The sequence below is a fragment of the Perca fluviatilis genome, chromosome 8 (genome assembly GCF_010015445.1).
Source record: "Perca fluviatilis chromosome 8, GENO_Pfluv_1.0, whole genome shotgun sequence".
Classification (NCBI taxonomy): domain Eukaryota; kingdom Metazoa; phylum Chordata; class Actinopteri; order Perciformes; family Percidae; genus Perca; species Perca fluviatilis.
The window spans coordinates 3572027-3588287 of NC_053119.1; the positions used below are offsets into that span (position 1 = coordinate 3572027).

A 16261-nucleotide genomic window follows, 5' to 3' on the forward strand; every position below is an offset into this window, starting at 1 on the left:
TAAAATCCATACATCTACTTGGACCATGTTTGGTTTCAATTTTAAACTTATCTCCTCAGCTGGGCCAGGTCCCTAGCTGTTTTAAGCATGCTGTTGTCCAGCCTATATTGAAAAAGAACAATCTAGATGCAGCTTTGTTTAAAAACTATAGGCCTATTTCTAAATTGCCTTTTTATTTCAACAATTTTAGAAAAAGTTGTTGCGAACCAGCTAAATAATGTTTTGGATTCTCATAATATCTTTGATAAGTTTGAGTCTGGCTTTCGTAAAAAAACATTCAACTGAGAGACTACTCTCCTTAAGGTCTCGAATGATATTTTGATGGCTGCTGATGGGGGTAGATGTTCTGTGCTGGTCCTACTAGATCTCAGTGCAGCCTTTGATACCATTGATCATTGCACTCTGACTGAAACAACTGTGGGCATTACTGGATCAGCTCTGGATTGGTTTTCTTCCTATCTTTCAGACAGGAGTTTTTCCTGGGTCCATAGCAACATATATGTCAGACTCTGCTCCTCTGTCTTGTGGTGTGCCCCAAGTTTCTGTGCTTGGCCCCTTGCTATTTAGTCTGTATATGCTTCCTCTTGGAAAGATTATTGGTAGTTTTGAAGAAATATCTTACCATTGTTATGCTAAAGACATCCAATTATATTTATCGTTTAGCCCTGATAGGTTAGACGAACCATTAACAAATAGATGGCAGGGCAATATTTTGCAACTAAATTCTGACAAAACTGAGGTGATGATTTTTGCCCCAGACAACGTTACCCCTAAGATTAGGCAGGCCATTGGGGCTCTATCATTCTCTGACTGTAATGCTGTGTGAAATCTGGTTGTCATTTTTGACACATCTGTGTGTTTTAACACTCATCTGAAGTCTGTGGTTCGTTCCTGTTTTCTCCATCTCAGGAACATTGCTAAGATTAGCTCTGTGGTTTCTAAAAAAAGAGATGGAGATGCTTGTTCATGCTTTTATTTCTTCATGTTTGGATTATTGCAATGTACTGTACACTTGTTTAAACAAATCTTCCATGGACAAACTGCATGTTGTACAGAATGCAGCAGCAAGACTTGTGTCTAAAACCAGCAGGAGATCGCACATTACTCCTGTGCTTAAGGCTCTCCATTGGCTACCAATTAGTTTTAGAGTTTATTTTAAAATGTTAACCATTACTTATAGAGCCTTGCATGGCCAGGCTCCCTCTTACATCCAGGATCTATTGCACGCACACACTTCTGGTCGCTCTCTGAGGTCTTCAAGTCAAGACCTTTTAACTGTTCCCAGAACACGTTTTAAAACCAGAGGTGATCGTGCATTTTCTGTGGTGGCTCCAAGGCTCTGGAGCTCTCTCCCTTTAGCCTTGAGAGCCTTGGATTCTGTGGAAACTTTTAGAAAACACTTAAAGACACATCTTTTTAGACAAGCATTTAATTAGCCATATGGCATTTTGTATTTTATGTGTTGTTGTTTTTATTTGTTTTACTAGGAAGCACTTTGTGACCCCTCTTGTCTGTGAAAGGTGCTATATGAATAAAGTTTACTTACTTACAGAGAGGTATCACTGAAATAGGGTAAAATGGGTTTTGATACTGGTAATAGTAGTAGTGGTAGTCTAATATAGGCCATGCATGCCTTCACATATACATAGACATACTTACATACACATGCATGCTCGTATGCTCACAAAGACAAACGAATAACACAGAAATAAAATAATTATTATAGTATAACTAAGGTCAGAAACTTTTGTAAATGTCATGTTGAGACCCCGGCTGAGACGAGTGAGCGCGCGGCAAAATAACAAGCTGTTGTAATTAGTTCCTGAATAACGAAGGGATAGTTTCGACGGCGACAGTTTGTGAATGTGAGGGCGCTGTTTTCAGGTTTCTGTGAAGCCTCACGGCGGCTCAGAGGAACCCATCCGTCCAATATTTAGAATATACAGTACAGACCAAAAGTTTGGACACACCTTCTCATTCAATGTGTTTCTTTATTTTCATGACTATTTACATTGTAGATTCTCACTGAAGACATCAAGATATGAATAATATATAATTATGTAATCAAAAAGTGTGAAATAACTGAAAACGTCTTATATTTTAGATTCTTCAAAGTAGCCACCCTTTGCTTTTTTTGATAACTCTGCAAACCCTTGGTGTTCTCTCAATGAGCTTCATGAGGTAGTCACCTGAAATGGTTTTACCTTCACAGGTGTGCTTTGTCAGGGTTCATTAGTGGAATTATTTCCCTTATTAATAAAAAAAAGCAAAGGGTGGCTACTTTGAAGAATCTAAAATATAAGACATGTTTTCAGTTATTTCACACTTTTTTGTTAAGTACATAATTCCATATGTGTTCATTCATAGTTTTGATGCCTTCAGTGAGAATCTACAATGTAAATAGTCCTGAAAATAAAAAGGAAACGCATTGAATGAGAAGGTGTGTCCAAACTTTTGGCCTGTACTGTAAATCAATCTCTCTTTCTCTGTGAAATGAAGCTGCCTTAAAGTGCGTTTCGGAAATTTTCAAGATCAATAAACGATCTGACGGCAAACGGTATTTGTGTCTACTTGTGCTACATGGCGGGGTAAGAGAACACAATCGTGACAAATAAACTTGGGATTTTGAATGTCATGTCTGTAATGTAGATTTAAACGTTGGAGCTTATGGCTTCATCAAGGTCTCCTACTCTGAGAGAGATTTTGTGACGTTTGGAATGTGTTTGTGAAGTTTTGAACAATACAGGAGAATAATTATTATAATACTTTCTTTTACATAAAGACATTTGCACCATAAATTGATGCATTCAAATTCACCAGGATGCAGGAACTGTTTGACCCCCAGACCCCCTTAATAATGTGTCCCCCAATGTTAAAACAAAACCTATGCCCTTGCGTCTGTCTGTCTGCCTGCCTGTTTACCTGCCTGCCTGCCTGCCTGCTTATCTGTCTGTCTTCTGTCTGTCTGTCTGTCTGCTGAGGGTTTCACATCAGCGCTCCCATCCAGCGATAATCTGCGGCTAATTAAATCCTGCTGCTGCCGCGAGCGGCTCGGTGAACCTGCTGCCTTCAGGTTCTCTTGTCACAGTCGGCCGCTCGCAAATGCCACATCACGCTGCGAACCATGACCAATAAGGGACATATATATATATATATATATATATCTTTTACCACTTTGATTTTATCACGAGATGCTGCGAGGCAACAGATGACACGCAGATTAGTGTTTTAATAAAGTCATGACGCTGTCGGATCACGCACACACATTGCTGCGTGTTCACGCTTCTCTCAGGGTTACACGGGAAGATCTGCAGATTTCCACGCCCTGGTTTTTGCCTCGTGCGTCATTATCCTTCAAAATCAAATCCAATAAACAATCAGGGAGAAATCAGAGGGGCGTTCTGCCCTGAGGTTTTAAAACGAGCAGTTTATGTTGGAAAGCATGTATCGGGAGGAAGAGACGAGAAACACTCATACACTACACAAACAAAGAGATTCAGGGTTAGAAAAAATTTAGAAAAAGTACGTACCCCCTGCAGTCCTCCAAAGTACTCCTAGTCGTACCCCCTGCAGTCCTCCAAAATTCCTAGTGGGACACGTACCCCCTGCAGTCCTCCAAAATTCTCCTAGTGGGACGCACCCCTAGCAGTCCTCCAAAGTACCTCTAGGGGGACACGTACCCCTGCAGTCCTGCAAGTTCTACTGGACGGACCGTGGCCCCTCCAGAGTACTCCTAGTGGGACACGTGCCCCCTGCAGTCCTCTAGAGTACTCCTAGTGGGAAACGTACCCCCTGCAGTCCTCCAGAGTACCCCTTGGGGTACACGCACCAGAAACACTGGTTTATAGGACAGCTGAAGACATGATAAGGGTAAAAGAGGGGGAATTACATGCAGCAGAGGGCCGCTGTACATGGGGCGCACGCTCTACCGGCTGAGCTACCCAGGCACTCCCCTGCATTCATTCATCAGCTGTTCCCCTGCAGTCAGGGATCAACTCTTTGGCCTCCTGCACACTGGCTGGGTGGCGCGAGCGTGTCAGCCGCGTGGCGTGTCCGTATTTATTTGGGCTCCCACGTTAACAGGTTAGAGCTCGCACGCTGCCTGCGTGACACGCACGCACGTCTCAGGCGCCGAAAACGCGTCGCATGCTAGAAATATGTCATTTTGACACGAATACATATTAATAAAAGACATTTTGATGTTTGAAAGTCTCGAGGTTTTGACATAAATGAAGATATATACATGTAATTTCAAAAAATAATAATTTTCGATTTTCAAATATTGCACCTGTCAATAGTGAAACATACACGTGTCCAGACAAGGCGAAGCTGTTCCTCAGTGCGTTAGTCCGGGTTTCATGGTTGTGTGTTTTCCAGAATGTAATGGGATATGTAGGATGGATGGATGGATGGATGGATGGATGGATGGATGGATGGATGGATGAGTGTGTGTGGCTGTTTGTCTGTGGGAGTGTATGTCAGGTGTTTGGAAATGCTGTGTGTGTGTGTGTGTGTGTGTGTGTGTGTGTGTGTGTGTGTGTGTGTGTGTGTGTGTGTGTGTGTGTGTGTGTGTGTGTGTGTGTGTGTGGATGAAAGAGGGGAATGACATGGAATATTTATATCAATATTTATAGTGTGTGTGTGTGTGTGTGTGTGTGTGTGTGTGTGTGTGTGTGTGTGTGTGTGTGTGTGTGTGTGTGTGTGTGTGATGAAAGAGGGAATACATGGAATATTTGTGTGTGTGTGTGTGTGTGTGTGTGTGTGTGTGTGTGTGTGTGTGTGTGTGTGTGTGTGTGTGTGTGTGTGTGTGTGTGTGTAAGTGACATTATTTGTGTGTGTGTGTGTGTGTGTGTGTGTGGATGAAAGAGGGGAATGACATATGAAATATTTGTATCAATATTTATAGTGTGTGTGTGAAAGGGGGGGAATGGCATAAATATGGAATATTTATATCAATATTTATATTGTGTCTGTTTTTATGACTGTTTTGTGTATGTTTGTGTATCTGCTCCTTAACCACCCGAGTTTCCTTATTTTGGGTTGTTAGAGTTTACCTTGACCCTTCAAGCGTAGGAAAGTCGGAAAAACCAATCGCCGATCGTCTTAAATCGTCGCCGTACGATCTGATCCCAGGTCAGTTCCACGGATGAAACGGCGGCTGAGGGTCGGCCCGCAGATCAGCGCTGCTGTTGGACACTAACGAGGAGCTGCCGCTGTGGTCAGCTCTATGTTCCCACAGCTCTATGTTCCCACAGCTCTATGTTCCCCCCCCCCCCCCCCCCTCTCCCCCCCGCTCTATGTTCCCACAGCTCTATGTTCCCACAGCCCTATGGTCCTACAGCTCTGTTTTCACAGTCCTGTGTTCCCACAGCCCTATGGTCCTACAGCCCTATGTTCCCACAGCTCTATGTTCCCACAGCCCTATGTTCCAGCAGCTCTATGTTCCCACAGCTCTATGTTCCCACAGCTCTATGTTCCCACAGCCCTATGTTCCCACCCTTGCTCCTCATGTTCCACAGTCCTATGGTCCCAACAGCCCTATGGTCCTACAGCTCTATGTTCCCACAGCTCTATGTTCCCACAGCTCTATGTTCCCACAGCTCTATGTTCCCACAGCTCTATGTTCCCACAGCCCTATGGTCCCTACAGCTCTGTTTTCACAGTCCTGTGTTCCCACAGCCCTGTGTTCCCACAGCCCTATGGTCCTACAGCTCTATGTTCCCACAGCTCTATGTTCCCACAGCCCTATGTTCCAGCAGCTCTATGTTCCCACAGCTCTATGCTCCCACAGCTCTATGTTCCCACAGCTCTATGTTCCCACAGCCCTATGTTCCCACAGCCCTATGGTCCTACAGCTCTGTTTTCACAGTCCTATGTTCCCACAGTCCTATGTTCCCACAGCTCTATGTTCCCACATTTCTAAGATTTTTCTTAAAATTAGGCCCTATGTTAGGGTTAGGGTTACATTCCATCTGTAGTCCGTTGCTGCTGGATAATAGGTTGGGTGTAATTGGCTACCAAATTGGGAGAAAGGGGGATAAAATCTGATACTAATTTATGAAAAAGGTTAATGTGGGAACATAGGGCCTAATTTTGGAGAGAAATCTTAGAAATGTGGGACCATAGGGCTGTGGGACCATAGGGCTGTGGGACCATAGGGCTGTGGGAACATAGGGCTGTGGGAACATAGAGCTGTGGGACCATAGGGCTGTGGGACCATAGGGCTGTGGGACCATAGGGCTGTGGGAACATAGAGCTGTGGGACCATAGGGCTGTGGGACCATAGGGCTGTGGGACCATAGGGCTGTGGGAACATAGAGCTGTGGGACCATTGGGCTGTGGGAACATAGAGCTGTGGGACCATTGGCATGCTCCCCTGCAGCTCCTTTGTTGGCCAATGGGCCGTTCAGAAGGAATTTAATTGAAAATCTCAGCAGCATGTTTCCTATTTCCCCGCTTCACCTATAGCGGAGATGAAAACCAGTGTAGTAAGCAATGAAGCGGCTGTTACAGGCCAATGAAACGCAGCCATGCTGCAGACCTACAGTATGTGGAAGGGATAAAAGAGAAGCAGAAAGTTGTTATCGGCCACTTATTCCACTCATTCATCAGGAAAATAACCAGAAAAAGAGAAAGGGGAATTTATGGAGAGTCGCGGAGCTCACTGCGTCTAAAGAACAGTGAACATCAGCAGTCTGAAGTTTTAAAGTGCCCATATTATGAAAAGAATCACCTTTTCTGGGATTTTTGGGTGTTATTTTGTATCTCTGGGGGCTTCCACACACATACAAACTTGGAAATAAAGAACCAAACATCCATGGTGTTCTGAGTGAGATATGGTTTCTGAATGTGTCCTGCCTTCAGTCTCCTGGTGAGCTGGTCAACATCTGCACGGCTTTATACGTCACTAGCCGAAACGAGGGGGCTAGGGGGCTAACCGTTAGCATGCTAGCTCGTTCTCAATGACAAAACACTGCTACAACACACACTAGTTCACCATAATCTCCAGAAGAACTACTTCCATGTGCGCCCTGGTTTAGAAGAAGTCTCCCAGCTGATCCTGCCTTGGAACTGACTGAAGTTGGAGAAACAGCCTTTCTTTTACTGTCTATGGAGCTAGCTGACATGAGCTACGATCTGAGCTACTGAGCATGTGCGAGTGCAATCAAAGATAGTACAGAAGTTGAGAGGTCTCACTCTGTAGCTAAAACAGAGCTCAACACACAGGGTGAAAAGAGGAGCTGCAGCAATGTGCAGTACAACTAAAATATGGTGTTTTTTTGATAATTAAACCATGTAAACTTATTCTGGTACAACCTCAAAATACAATTATGAACCTGAAAATGAGCAGAATATGGGAGCACTTTAAAACTTGTTTTTAGCGTGTAGCTCGCTAGCGCGAAGTTTGTTGTCGTTTCCCGAAGCGAACGGATTTTGAGAACGGCGACACACACACAGAGAGAGAGAGAGAGGAAGGAGGGGCAAAGTCCAAGGATGTCAGGCTTTATCCTAAATATGCGCTTGAGTGGACCCAGACTAATCAATGATCATTGTGATATTGTGATTTCAGTCCTTCCAGAAAAATTCCGAATTTTGTTTGTGATTGTTGCGGGGCAAAAATCCTTGGTTATGTGCCACGTTTTCTTAAAAAATGCGATGGAATAGGCGAGATATTTATGCAATTTTATGCGATGACATTGCGGGGAACTTGCAATGAAAAAACCCTGCTTTTCGATGACGTTCACGTCGCGTAATTACATCACTTCATAACGTTCCCGTGGCAACAGGGTGAAATGGCTGCTCTTCTGTGAAGTAAACGCAATATTTTTCAACTTTCTGCTAGGGGTGGGAATCACCAGAGGCCTCACGATACGATATCATCACGATACGTCACGATACGATATTATTGCGATTTTAAACATATTGCAATATTCTGCGATATATTGCAATGTATTACCTTTTTTCCCCAACTTCAGATTTTTCCCAATTTAAAATGATGTCCCGAAAGGACAGTTTTGTCAACATCTGTTTTATCTAAAAAAAGATAAATTTCTCTGTTTGTTCATCTCACTTCAATTGTATTGCTGCAAAATGTGATCGTCAAGCAGACAGACTGACCAACACATATGTCATAAAAGATCGATACTTGGCGTCTGTGTATCGATACAGTATTGCCACGAAAAATATCGCGATACTATGCTGTATCGATTTTTTCCCCCCACCCCTTCTTTCTGCTAAGATATATTACGGGACTTTTTCTCACGAAAATGCGGGGATTATGAAATCATGCAAGCCCCAGCATATTTTGCATGGAAATCGGCAATTTATGCTGCGAAAGTGCGCCCCCCCCACACATAAATATGCGGACTTTGGCTGATTATGCGTTGAATTATGCGATAGCATAATCGTGTTTCTGTGGAGGGACTGAAATTCCCACATTCATTGGACCTTTGACCCCTTTTCATAGTTTTTTGTATCAGAAATATGTTTATTTCAACCAAATTGCAAAAAAAACAAAAACAAAATAACAATGGTGCATGGATGTACACTGTATGGAACACATATACATTTGTCGCAGGTAAAATGAATGATAACTTTTTATTGAATTTTGGGTGTTTAATTCAATTTCACAGTATTTGAAAACAGCATCCGGACTAAACTGTGACATTCACCGGTCTGCGATTCACTCAACATCCTCTGATCTGAACTATTAGTCACAATAATTCATAATATTTGCCTTTTTTTTAACTGAAAAATCGAGGTGTAATTTCATTTAAATGAGGTTTATGGATCATGAATTTAAAAAAAACTTTGACAAAAGTGACAAAAACGGTGCAAAAAGTGACGATAAAAGTTCATTTTCAATTTTGATTATGCATTGAATTAGACCCAGACTAATCAATGATCATTGTGATATATATATATATATATATATATATACACAGTGTAATGTGTTGCGTGTGTGTCCGTGTGTGTGTCCATGTGTGTGTCTTTGTGTGTGTGTGTGTGAGTGTGTGTCCGTGTGTGTTTCCGAGTCCGTGTGTGTGTGTGTGTGTGTGTGTGTGTGTGTGAGTTGTGTCCGTGTGTGTTCCGGAGTCCGTGTGTGTGTGTGTGTGTATATAATCGTGTTGTGTGTGTGTGTCTCAAATCCGTGCGTGTGTGTCCATGTGTGTGTGTCCATGTGTGTGTGTCCATGTGTGTGTCTTTGTGTGTAAGAGTGTGTGTCCATGTGTGTCTTTGTGTGTGTGTGATAGTGTGTGTCCGTGTGTGTCTCCGAATCCGTGGGTGTGTCCATGTGTGTGTCTTTGTGTGTGTGTCTGTGTGTCTGTCTGTCTGTCCGTGGGTGTGTGTGTCCATCCGTGTGTGTGTCCATGTGTGTGTGTTTGTGGGTGGGTGGGTGTGTGTGTGTGATAGTGTGTGTCCGTGTGTCTCCAAATCCGTGGGTGGGTGTGTGTGCCTGTGTGTCTGTCTGTGCGTGTGTGTCTTTGTGTGTGTGTGTGTGTGTGTTTATATTGTGATATATATATATATATATATATATATATATATATATATATATATATATATATATATATATATATATATATATATACCGTCTACTGTGTTGGAGGTTTTACCTGAGACTCTGGTTGTTGTTGTCGTGGTGTTTTTGTGTGCAGAGGTTCCCGGTCGGAGGAACGAGCGTTTCTACGACTGCTGCAAGGAGCCGTACCCTGACGTGACCTTCACCGTGGTGATGCGGCGCCGCACGCTCTACTACGGACTCAACCTGCTCATCCCCTGCGTCCTCATCTCCACGCTGGCGCTGCTCGTCTTCCTGCTGCCGGCCGACTCCGGAGAGAAGATCTCGTCACTGGACGCGCGTCGGCAGCGTGCGGTGTGTGTGTGTGTGTGTGTGTGTGTGTGTGTGTGTGTGTGTTCGTGTGTCTGTGTGTGTTCGTGTGTCCGTGTGTGTGTGTCTGTCTGTCTGTCTGTGTGTGTGTGTGTCTGTCTGTCTATCTGTCTGTGCCTGTGTGTGTCTGTGTGTCTGTCTGTGTGTCTCTCTGTCTGTCTGTCTGTCTGTCCGTGCCTGTGTGTCTGTCTGTGCCTGTCTGTGTATGTGGATGTGTGTGTGTCTGTCTGTCTGTCTGTCTGTCTGTCTGTGTGTCTGTCTGTGCCTGTATGTCTGTCTGTCTGTCTGTGCCTGTGTGTCCGTGGGGTGTGTGTGGTGTCTGTCTGTCTGTCTGTCTGTCTGTCTGTCTGTCTGTCTATCTGTGTGTGTCTGTCTGTCTGTCCGTGCCTGTGTGTCCATGTGTGTGTGTGTGTGTCTCTCTCTGTGTGTGTGTGTGTGTGTGTGTGTGTGTGTGTGTGTGTGTGTGTGTGTGTGTGTGTGTGTGTGTGTGTTAATGAGCTTTTTTGTTGTTTATATTGATCCCATTTCTTTTCATGGCGGCTTTACGAGGCAGAGAGGTGCTCTGACCTCTGACCTCTGACCTCTGACCTCTTCGTAGACGCTCTCTCGTAATGATGGTGATCTCAGAATTAAAGCTGATTTTACTGCTGGAAATTTGAACTCTCAAAACTCTCCCAGAAAGCACAAACTGGACGACACAACAACCGCTCACAACAACCACAGAGTAGAGGTTTTATTTTATGTTTCAGTTTCACCTCACAGAACACAGGAGCTGCTGCTCTACCTACTGCTGGTTCTTTGCATTGCTGTGTGACTTTAATGAATCCACGCTGTACCTTTTAAAAACAAACACATAATACATTTCTCAGAGAAAGATAAATGTTGTTTTGGTATCAGAACTGAAACTCAAGTATAACATTAAGGGCCCATGCACACGGAAACTAGCCTAGAAATCTAGACCACCCTATCGGCAGCAAATGTAATTTGCAGCCAGGGTCAGGCTAGTAACTCTACGTTGGCTTGCGAGCTGGAAAAAACAAACTCTGGTCAGGCCAATCACATCGTGTATAGAGTCGGTGGGCGGGGCTTATGGCTGCTGCTGCTGCTGGTGAACATTGGGTCTTCTGGAAGACTTGGAGTTCAGCTTTTCTTTGAGAAAAGAACAAAGAACGGCACTGAAGTCATTCTTAAAAAAGGGAAGATGTGTTCAGAGTTTAAAGTTTAATCTATCAGCCAGCGTTGCTCTGATTGGTTGGAGCGCTATCCTATTGCGTGCGGAGGGGAATTTGAAAGGCAACCGTTTGTCCCACCCCCTCTGATTTATGGAGCTAAATCGGGGCCAAATGTTTTGTTAATTTGAAAAGAATACATATAGTTGCAAAACTTAAGCTTGAAATTGAAAATTTAAGTTTTGTGCAAAACTTGGAAAAAAATAAAACCATGTATTCAAACTAAAAATAAGTGTACCAATTTTTCTTTCAGTTTGAATACAATTTAGATTAAATTATGGAATTATTTTGAATAAATTATACATTTTTATAAATTTGCTTTCAGATCCACATTTCATGTTTTCAGATTCAAAACTTATTTTTTTTACAGCTTCAAATCTTTTTTTTCGGTTTCAGATCTGTTTTTCACTTTCAGATCATTTTTTTTTGGTTTCAGACTTTTGGCCCTGATTTTGCGTAGGGGGCGTGGCTTCAACTCAGAGGGGCGTGGCATTATGAGTGACTAAGAAGGTAGAAGACTCCTCTGTCATGTTGCCTTCAGGAAATGGTGTTACTGTGAGAACTATGACTGAAAGCTTTCTATCCACTATCTACATGTGATTTTTACTTAACAAACTGATGCCAGTGACAAAGTTCCATTTAAAAAAATAGTTTTGGACAACACATGGTACCAATTACACTATAAGAGCAGTAACCTGTGCCAGTTCAGCAGGACCAATGACTTCTCCCACAATCGTGTTTTGCGTCGTTTTTGGCCGATCGTCCAAACGAGTCCTGTAAACGATCTGAAGACGCACGTTTATGAAACCTGGTCCCAGGGTGAAACAAAATTCGGAAACGGCGCCCTTTGCGTCTTCGTTCGGACGCCGAAGCCGCATACTTGCGTATCGATGATGTCATCGCCACACCCCTCGAGCTCTTACCCCGCGACGACGTCTCATAACTACAACAATGGCGGACTAGGTGCCTGTGTTCCTGCCGGAGAAGATACGGAGCCTACTGAGGGTTACCAGGGCAAAATGTAGGTCTGTTTGTATACAGCGCGCAAGCTTTATGCACATGCTCCGCCTCTTCTTCTCTGTTTTTTGGTGACTTTCTGTAGCAGAAACAGCGCCACCTATAGGCCTGGATTCCTGGCATATGAAGTTATATGAACCACTCACATTGTTAAAGATCCCATGGCATGAAAACTTCACTTTTCGAGGTATTTTAACATTAATATGAGTCCCCCCAGCCTGCCTATGGTCCCCCAGTGGCTAGAAATGGTGATAGGTGTAAACCGAGCCCTGGGTATCCTGCTCTGCCTTTGAGAAAATGAAAGCTCAGATGGACCAACTTTCCCCCCCTCTCTCCTCCTCAATATATAGCCGAAGTCGTGTGTGTGTGTATCGTACCTGTATGTGTGTGTGTGTGTGTGTGTGTGTGTGTATCGTACCTGTATGTGTGTGTGTGTGTGTGTGTGTGTGTGTATCGTACCAGGATGTAACGTTACTCTAATGAGCAGAGGATCTCGCTTGTTCTTTTGCTTCTCTGCTGAGAACACTTGACTGGATAAAACCAGCAGGTGAGATAACGTCACATGTGTTGTGGAACAGAGCTAAGCTAGCTAGCTAGCGAGCAAACCGAGCGTCAAGCTGGGTGAGGTAGGTTGTGTGAGACGGGAGATGTAGTCCACTGGGAGATGTAGTCCACTGAGCGGTTTCACACCAAACTAAGTGGTCATACGACAAACCTACGGCTAACTGAGACTTTCTTCGGTTGAAAAATGATCTTTTAAACTGACGAACATCGTTTGTGTAATGCATGGCTCAATTCAAACGGGATCAAAAAATAATTTGTTCCTCGCCGTTCACTACCGTTCATATTTTTCCGAGTTTAGGTCCCATGAGGTCCACCGGGAGGGGCGGGACTTCGGCTCTCTATAGCTACAGACACAGAAATGTCACATCCTAAGGAAAGCTCATTGTGGGACTGGCTCTAGTGGCTGTAACTCTGCACCAAGGCTGAATTTCGGGAAAGAAACTTCAGATACAGTATTAGGGGACCACTAAGGTCTATATAAAAGAGACTTCAGATACAGTATTAGGGGACCACTAAGGTCTATATAAAAGAGACTTCAGATACAGTATTAGGGGACCACTAAGGTCTATATAAAGAGACTTCAGATACAGTATTAGGGGACCACTAAGGCAGAGCTTCAGATACAGTATTAGGGGACCACTAAGGTCTATATAAAAGAGACTTCAGATACAGTATTAGGGGACCACTAAGGCCTATATAAAAGAGACTTCAGATACAGTATTAGGGGACCACTAAGGCCTATATAAAAGAGACTTCAGATACAGTATTAGGGGACCACTAAGGTCTATATAAAAGAGACTTCAGATACAGTATTAGGGGACCACTAAGGCCTATATAAAAGCATCCAAAAAGCAGCATGTCATGGGACCTTTAAGGAAAAGAGTTTCAGTACTCTCCACCGTGCATAGGAGGTGGACGAGTAAAGTCAAGATTTGCAAAAGAAAACACTTAGACAGTGTGCAGGAGTTTTTCTTTGCAAGAAAAGGAGCTTAACTGTCGAGTCAGTGATCCTGTGAGATCTCCTCCTCTCTAACTTCCACAGGACTTGGCAGCACAACACACATTCATGTCGTCGTGTTCAGTCCCTGGGATTCATCCTAGCGTTACAGAAGAGGTCCTTTTATCTCACGTCTTCCTCGTTCGCTGATTCGCGCCTCCGAATCTCTCCGAATCTCTGAGCTCAGCGGCTGTTCACAATCTCTGCTGAGAACAGACCCGCAGGATGTTCATTCTTTGACTTTCTAGAAAGTCAAACAGCGCGGTCGATCGTTTCATCCAGAGAAGAGCTCTGCAGCTGCAGGCAGGTGTGCGTCATGCGTCTCTCCCTTTGTGTCTCTGCAGGCATCACGGTGCTGCTGTCTCTGACCGTCTTCATGCTGCTGGTAGCCGAGATCATGCCCGCCACATCGGACTCTGTTCCTCTCATAGGTGAGCCCCTGGAGTAGTTACGTCTCTTTGTCTTTACCATCTTTGGATGGATTTAAAGCGCCCATATTATGCTCATTTTCAGGTTCATAATTGTATTTTAAGGTTGTACCAGAATAGGTTTACATGGTTTAATTATCAAAAAACACCATATTTTTGTTGTACTGCACAGCTCTCTCTCACTGCTGCAGATCCTCTTTTCACCTGGTTTCTGTTTTAGCTACAGAGTGAGACCTCTTTTCTTCTTCTGTACTATCTTTGATTGCACTCGCACATGCTCAGTAGCTCAGATCGTAGCTCATGTCAGCTAGCTCCATAGACAGTAAAAGAAAGGCTGTTTCTCCAACTTCAGTCAGTTCCAAGGCAGGATCAGCTGGGAGACTTCTTCTAAACCAGGGAGCACATGGAAGTAGTTCTTTTGGTAGATTATGGTGAACTTCTGTGTGTTGTAGCAGTGCTTTGCTATTGAGAACGAGGTAGCATGCTAGCGTTAGCATGCTAACGCTAACGCTACGAGCTAACGGTTGCGGTTAGCCAGCTCGTTTCGGATCGTGAGGTCACAGTCCGAGCCGATGTTGAGCAGCTCACCAGGAGACTGAAGGCAGGACACATTCAGAAACCAGATCTCACTCAGAACACCATGGATGGATTTTTTTCAAAGTGTGTATGTGTGTGGAAGCACCAGAGACACAAAATAACACCCCAAATCACCAGAAAAAGTGATTTTTTCATAATATGGGCACTTTAAAGTGAAAGTCCACACAGAGGAAACAGAGAACAGAGGAAAATGTCATTAATTACAGCAATCCCTATTTGCTTATCAATCATTGAAACCATTATCATGTACATCACTTAGATTACTCGTTACTTTATTACTACTCAGCGTGTATATGTGTGTGTGTGTGTGTGTGTGTGTGTGTGTGTTAATGAGCTTTTTTGTTGTTTATATTGATCCCATTTCTTTTCATGGTGGCTTTACGAGGCAGAGAGGTTACATTACATTTATTTAGGAGACGCTTTTTATCCAAAGCAACTTGTAGTAAGTGCATTCATGGATTGTTGGTTGTGGTGTCTGTCTGTCTGTCTGTCTGTCTGTCACTTTCCTCTTCCTTTCTGTGGATATAATATAATATAATATAATATCTCTGTGTTTCAGCTCAGTACTTTGCTACCACCATGGTGATCGTGGGTCTGTCGGTCATCGCTACCGTTCTGGTTCTGCAGTACCATCACCACGACCCCGACGGAGGAAACATGCCTCAGTGGGTCAGTCGTCCCTCCTTCTCTGTCTGTCTGTCTGTCTGTCTGTCTGTCTGTCTGTCTGTCTGTTCGCTGTGTGTGTGTTGTATGCAAGTGTGTGCTTTATGTATGTCTGTCTGTCTTGTGTGTGTTTTAATGTCTTATGTATGTGTCTGTCTGTCTGTGTCTGTATGTTGTCTGTCTCTGTATGCGGTTTCTGTCTGTCTGTCTGTCTGCCAGCTGCTAGCTAACGGTATAGGCTAACGTTACCATGCTGCCTCCCCTACCGTTTCACCTGTCGCTGCAGTGTGTGTGTGATAGAGATGTCCTAGTCTCCCAATGCCAGACCTTCCTCCACAGCGCTGCGGAGGAAGGTCTGGCTAGTCCACACAGCATTCCTGGATGAGAGAAAAACATGCTCTGGTTTATTGGCATTTCTTTAACCACTTGTGTGGTGTTCATATTTTTGTTACACAGACTGGTGGACCCACCACATGATTAGGCTTTTAAATCAATACAGCCATAACATTTTATTCAAAAATACTTAACAGATGTTTACTTTAGCTCAATTACCAATGATATATACATCATTTATGGTTCATATTTGCCATTTACCCCCTGTGAGATCACAGTTATGATCATGTGATTTTCGTTTTTTTGTGAGAAAATAAGGAAATTCAATTATATAAAAAGGTTAAAAAAAAAAAATAGATTTTGATCATTATTGGTGCTTATTTATTATAACTTAATCAGAACAGGCCTCCATGTTGTTTAGACTGAACAGTCGCTTCTCGTTGCATCACACCTAAACCCGCCTCAAAACTCAACGCTGATTGGTCGGTCGGTCTCACGAGACACACTCACTAACACACACACACGCTCACAGACACACACA

The 16261-nt window shown here is 43.6% G+C and overlaps 1 protein-coding gene across 1 annotated transcript in view; it reads left to right on the forward strand.

The window, feature by feature from the left end:
- LOC120563318 (neuronal acetylcholine receptor subunit alpha-7-like) overlaps positions 1-16261 on the forward strand; it is a 60493-nt gene that overhangs the window by 37600 nt on the left and 6632 nt on the right. Inside the window, exons 8-11 of the mRNA XM_039807411.1 lie at positions 9660-9849; positions 12996-13000; positions 14044-14130; positions 15284-15393. Coding sequence (XP_039663345.1) covers positions 9660-9849; positions 12996-13000; positions 14044-14130; positions 15284-15393 — 392 coding nt within the window. The remainder of the gene's footprint in view (positions 1-9659; positions 9850-12995; positions 13001-14043; positions 14131-15283; positions 15394-16261) is intronic.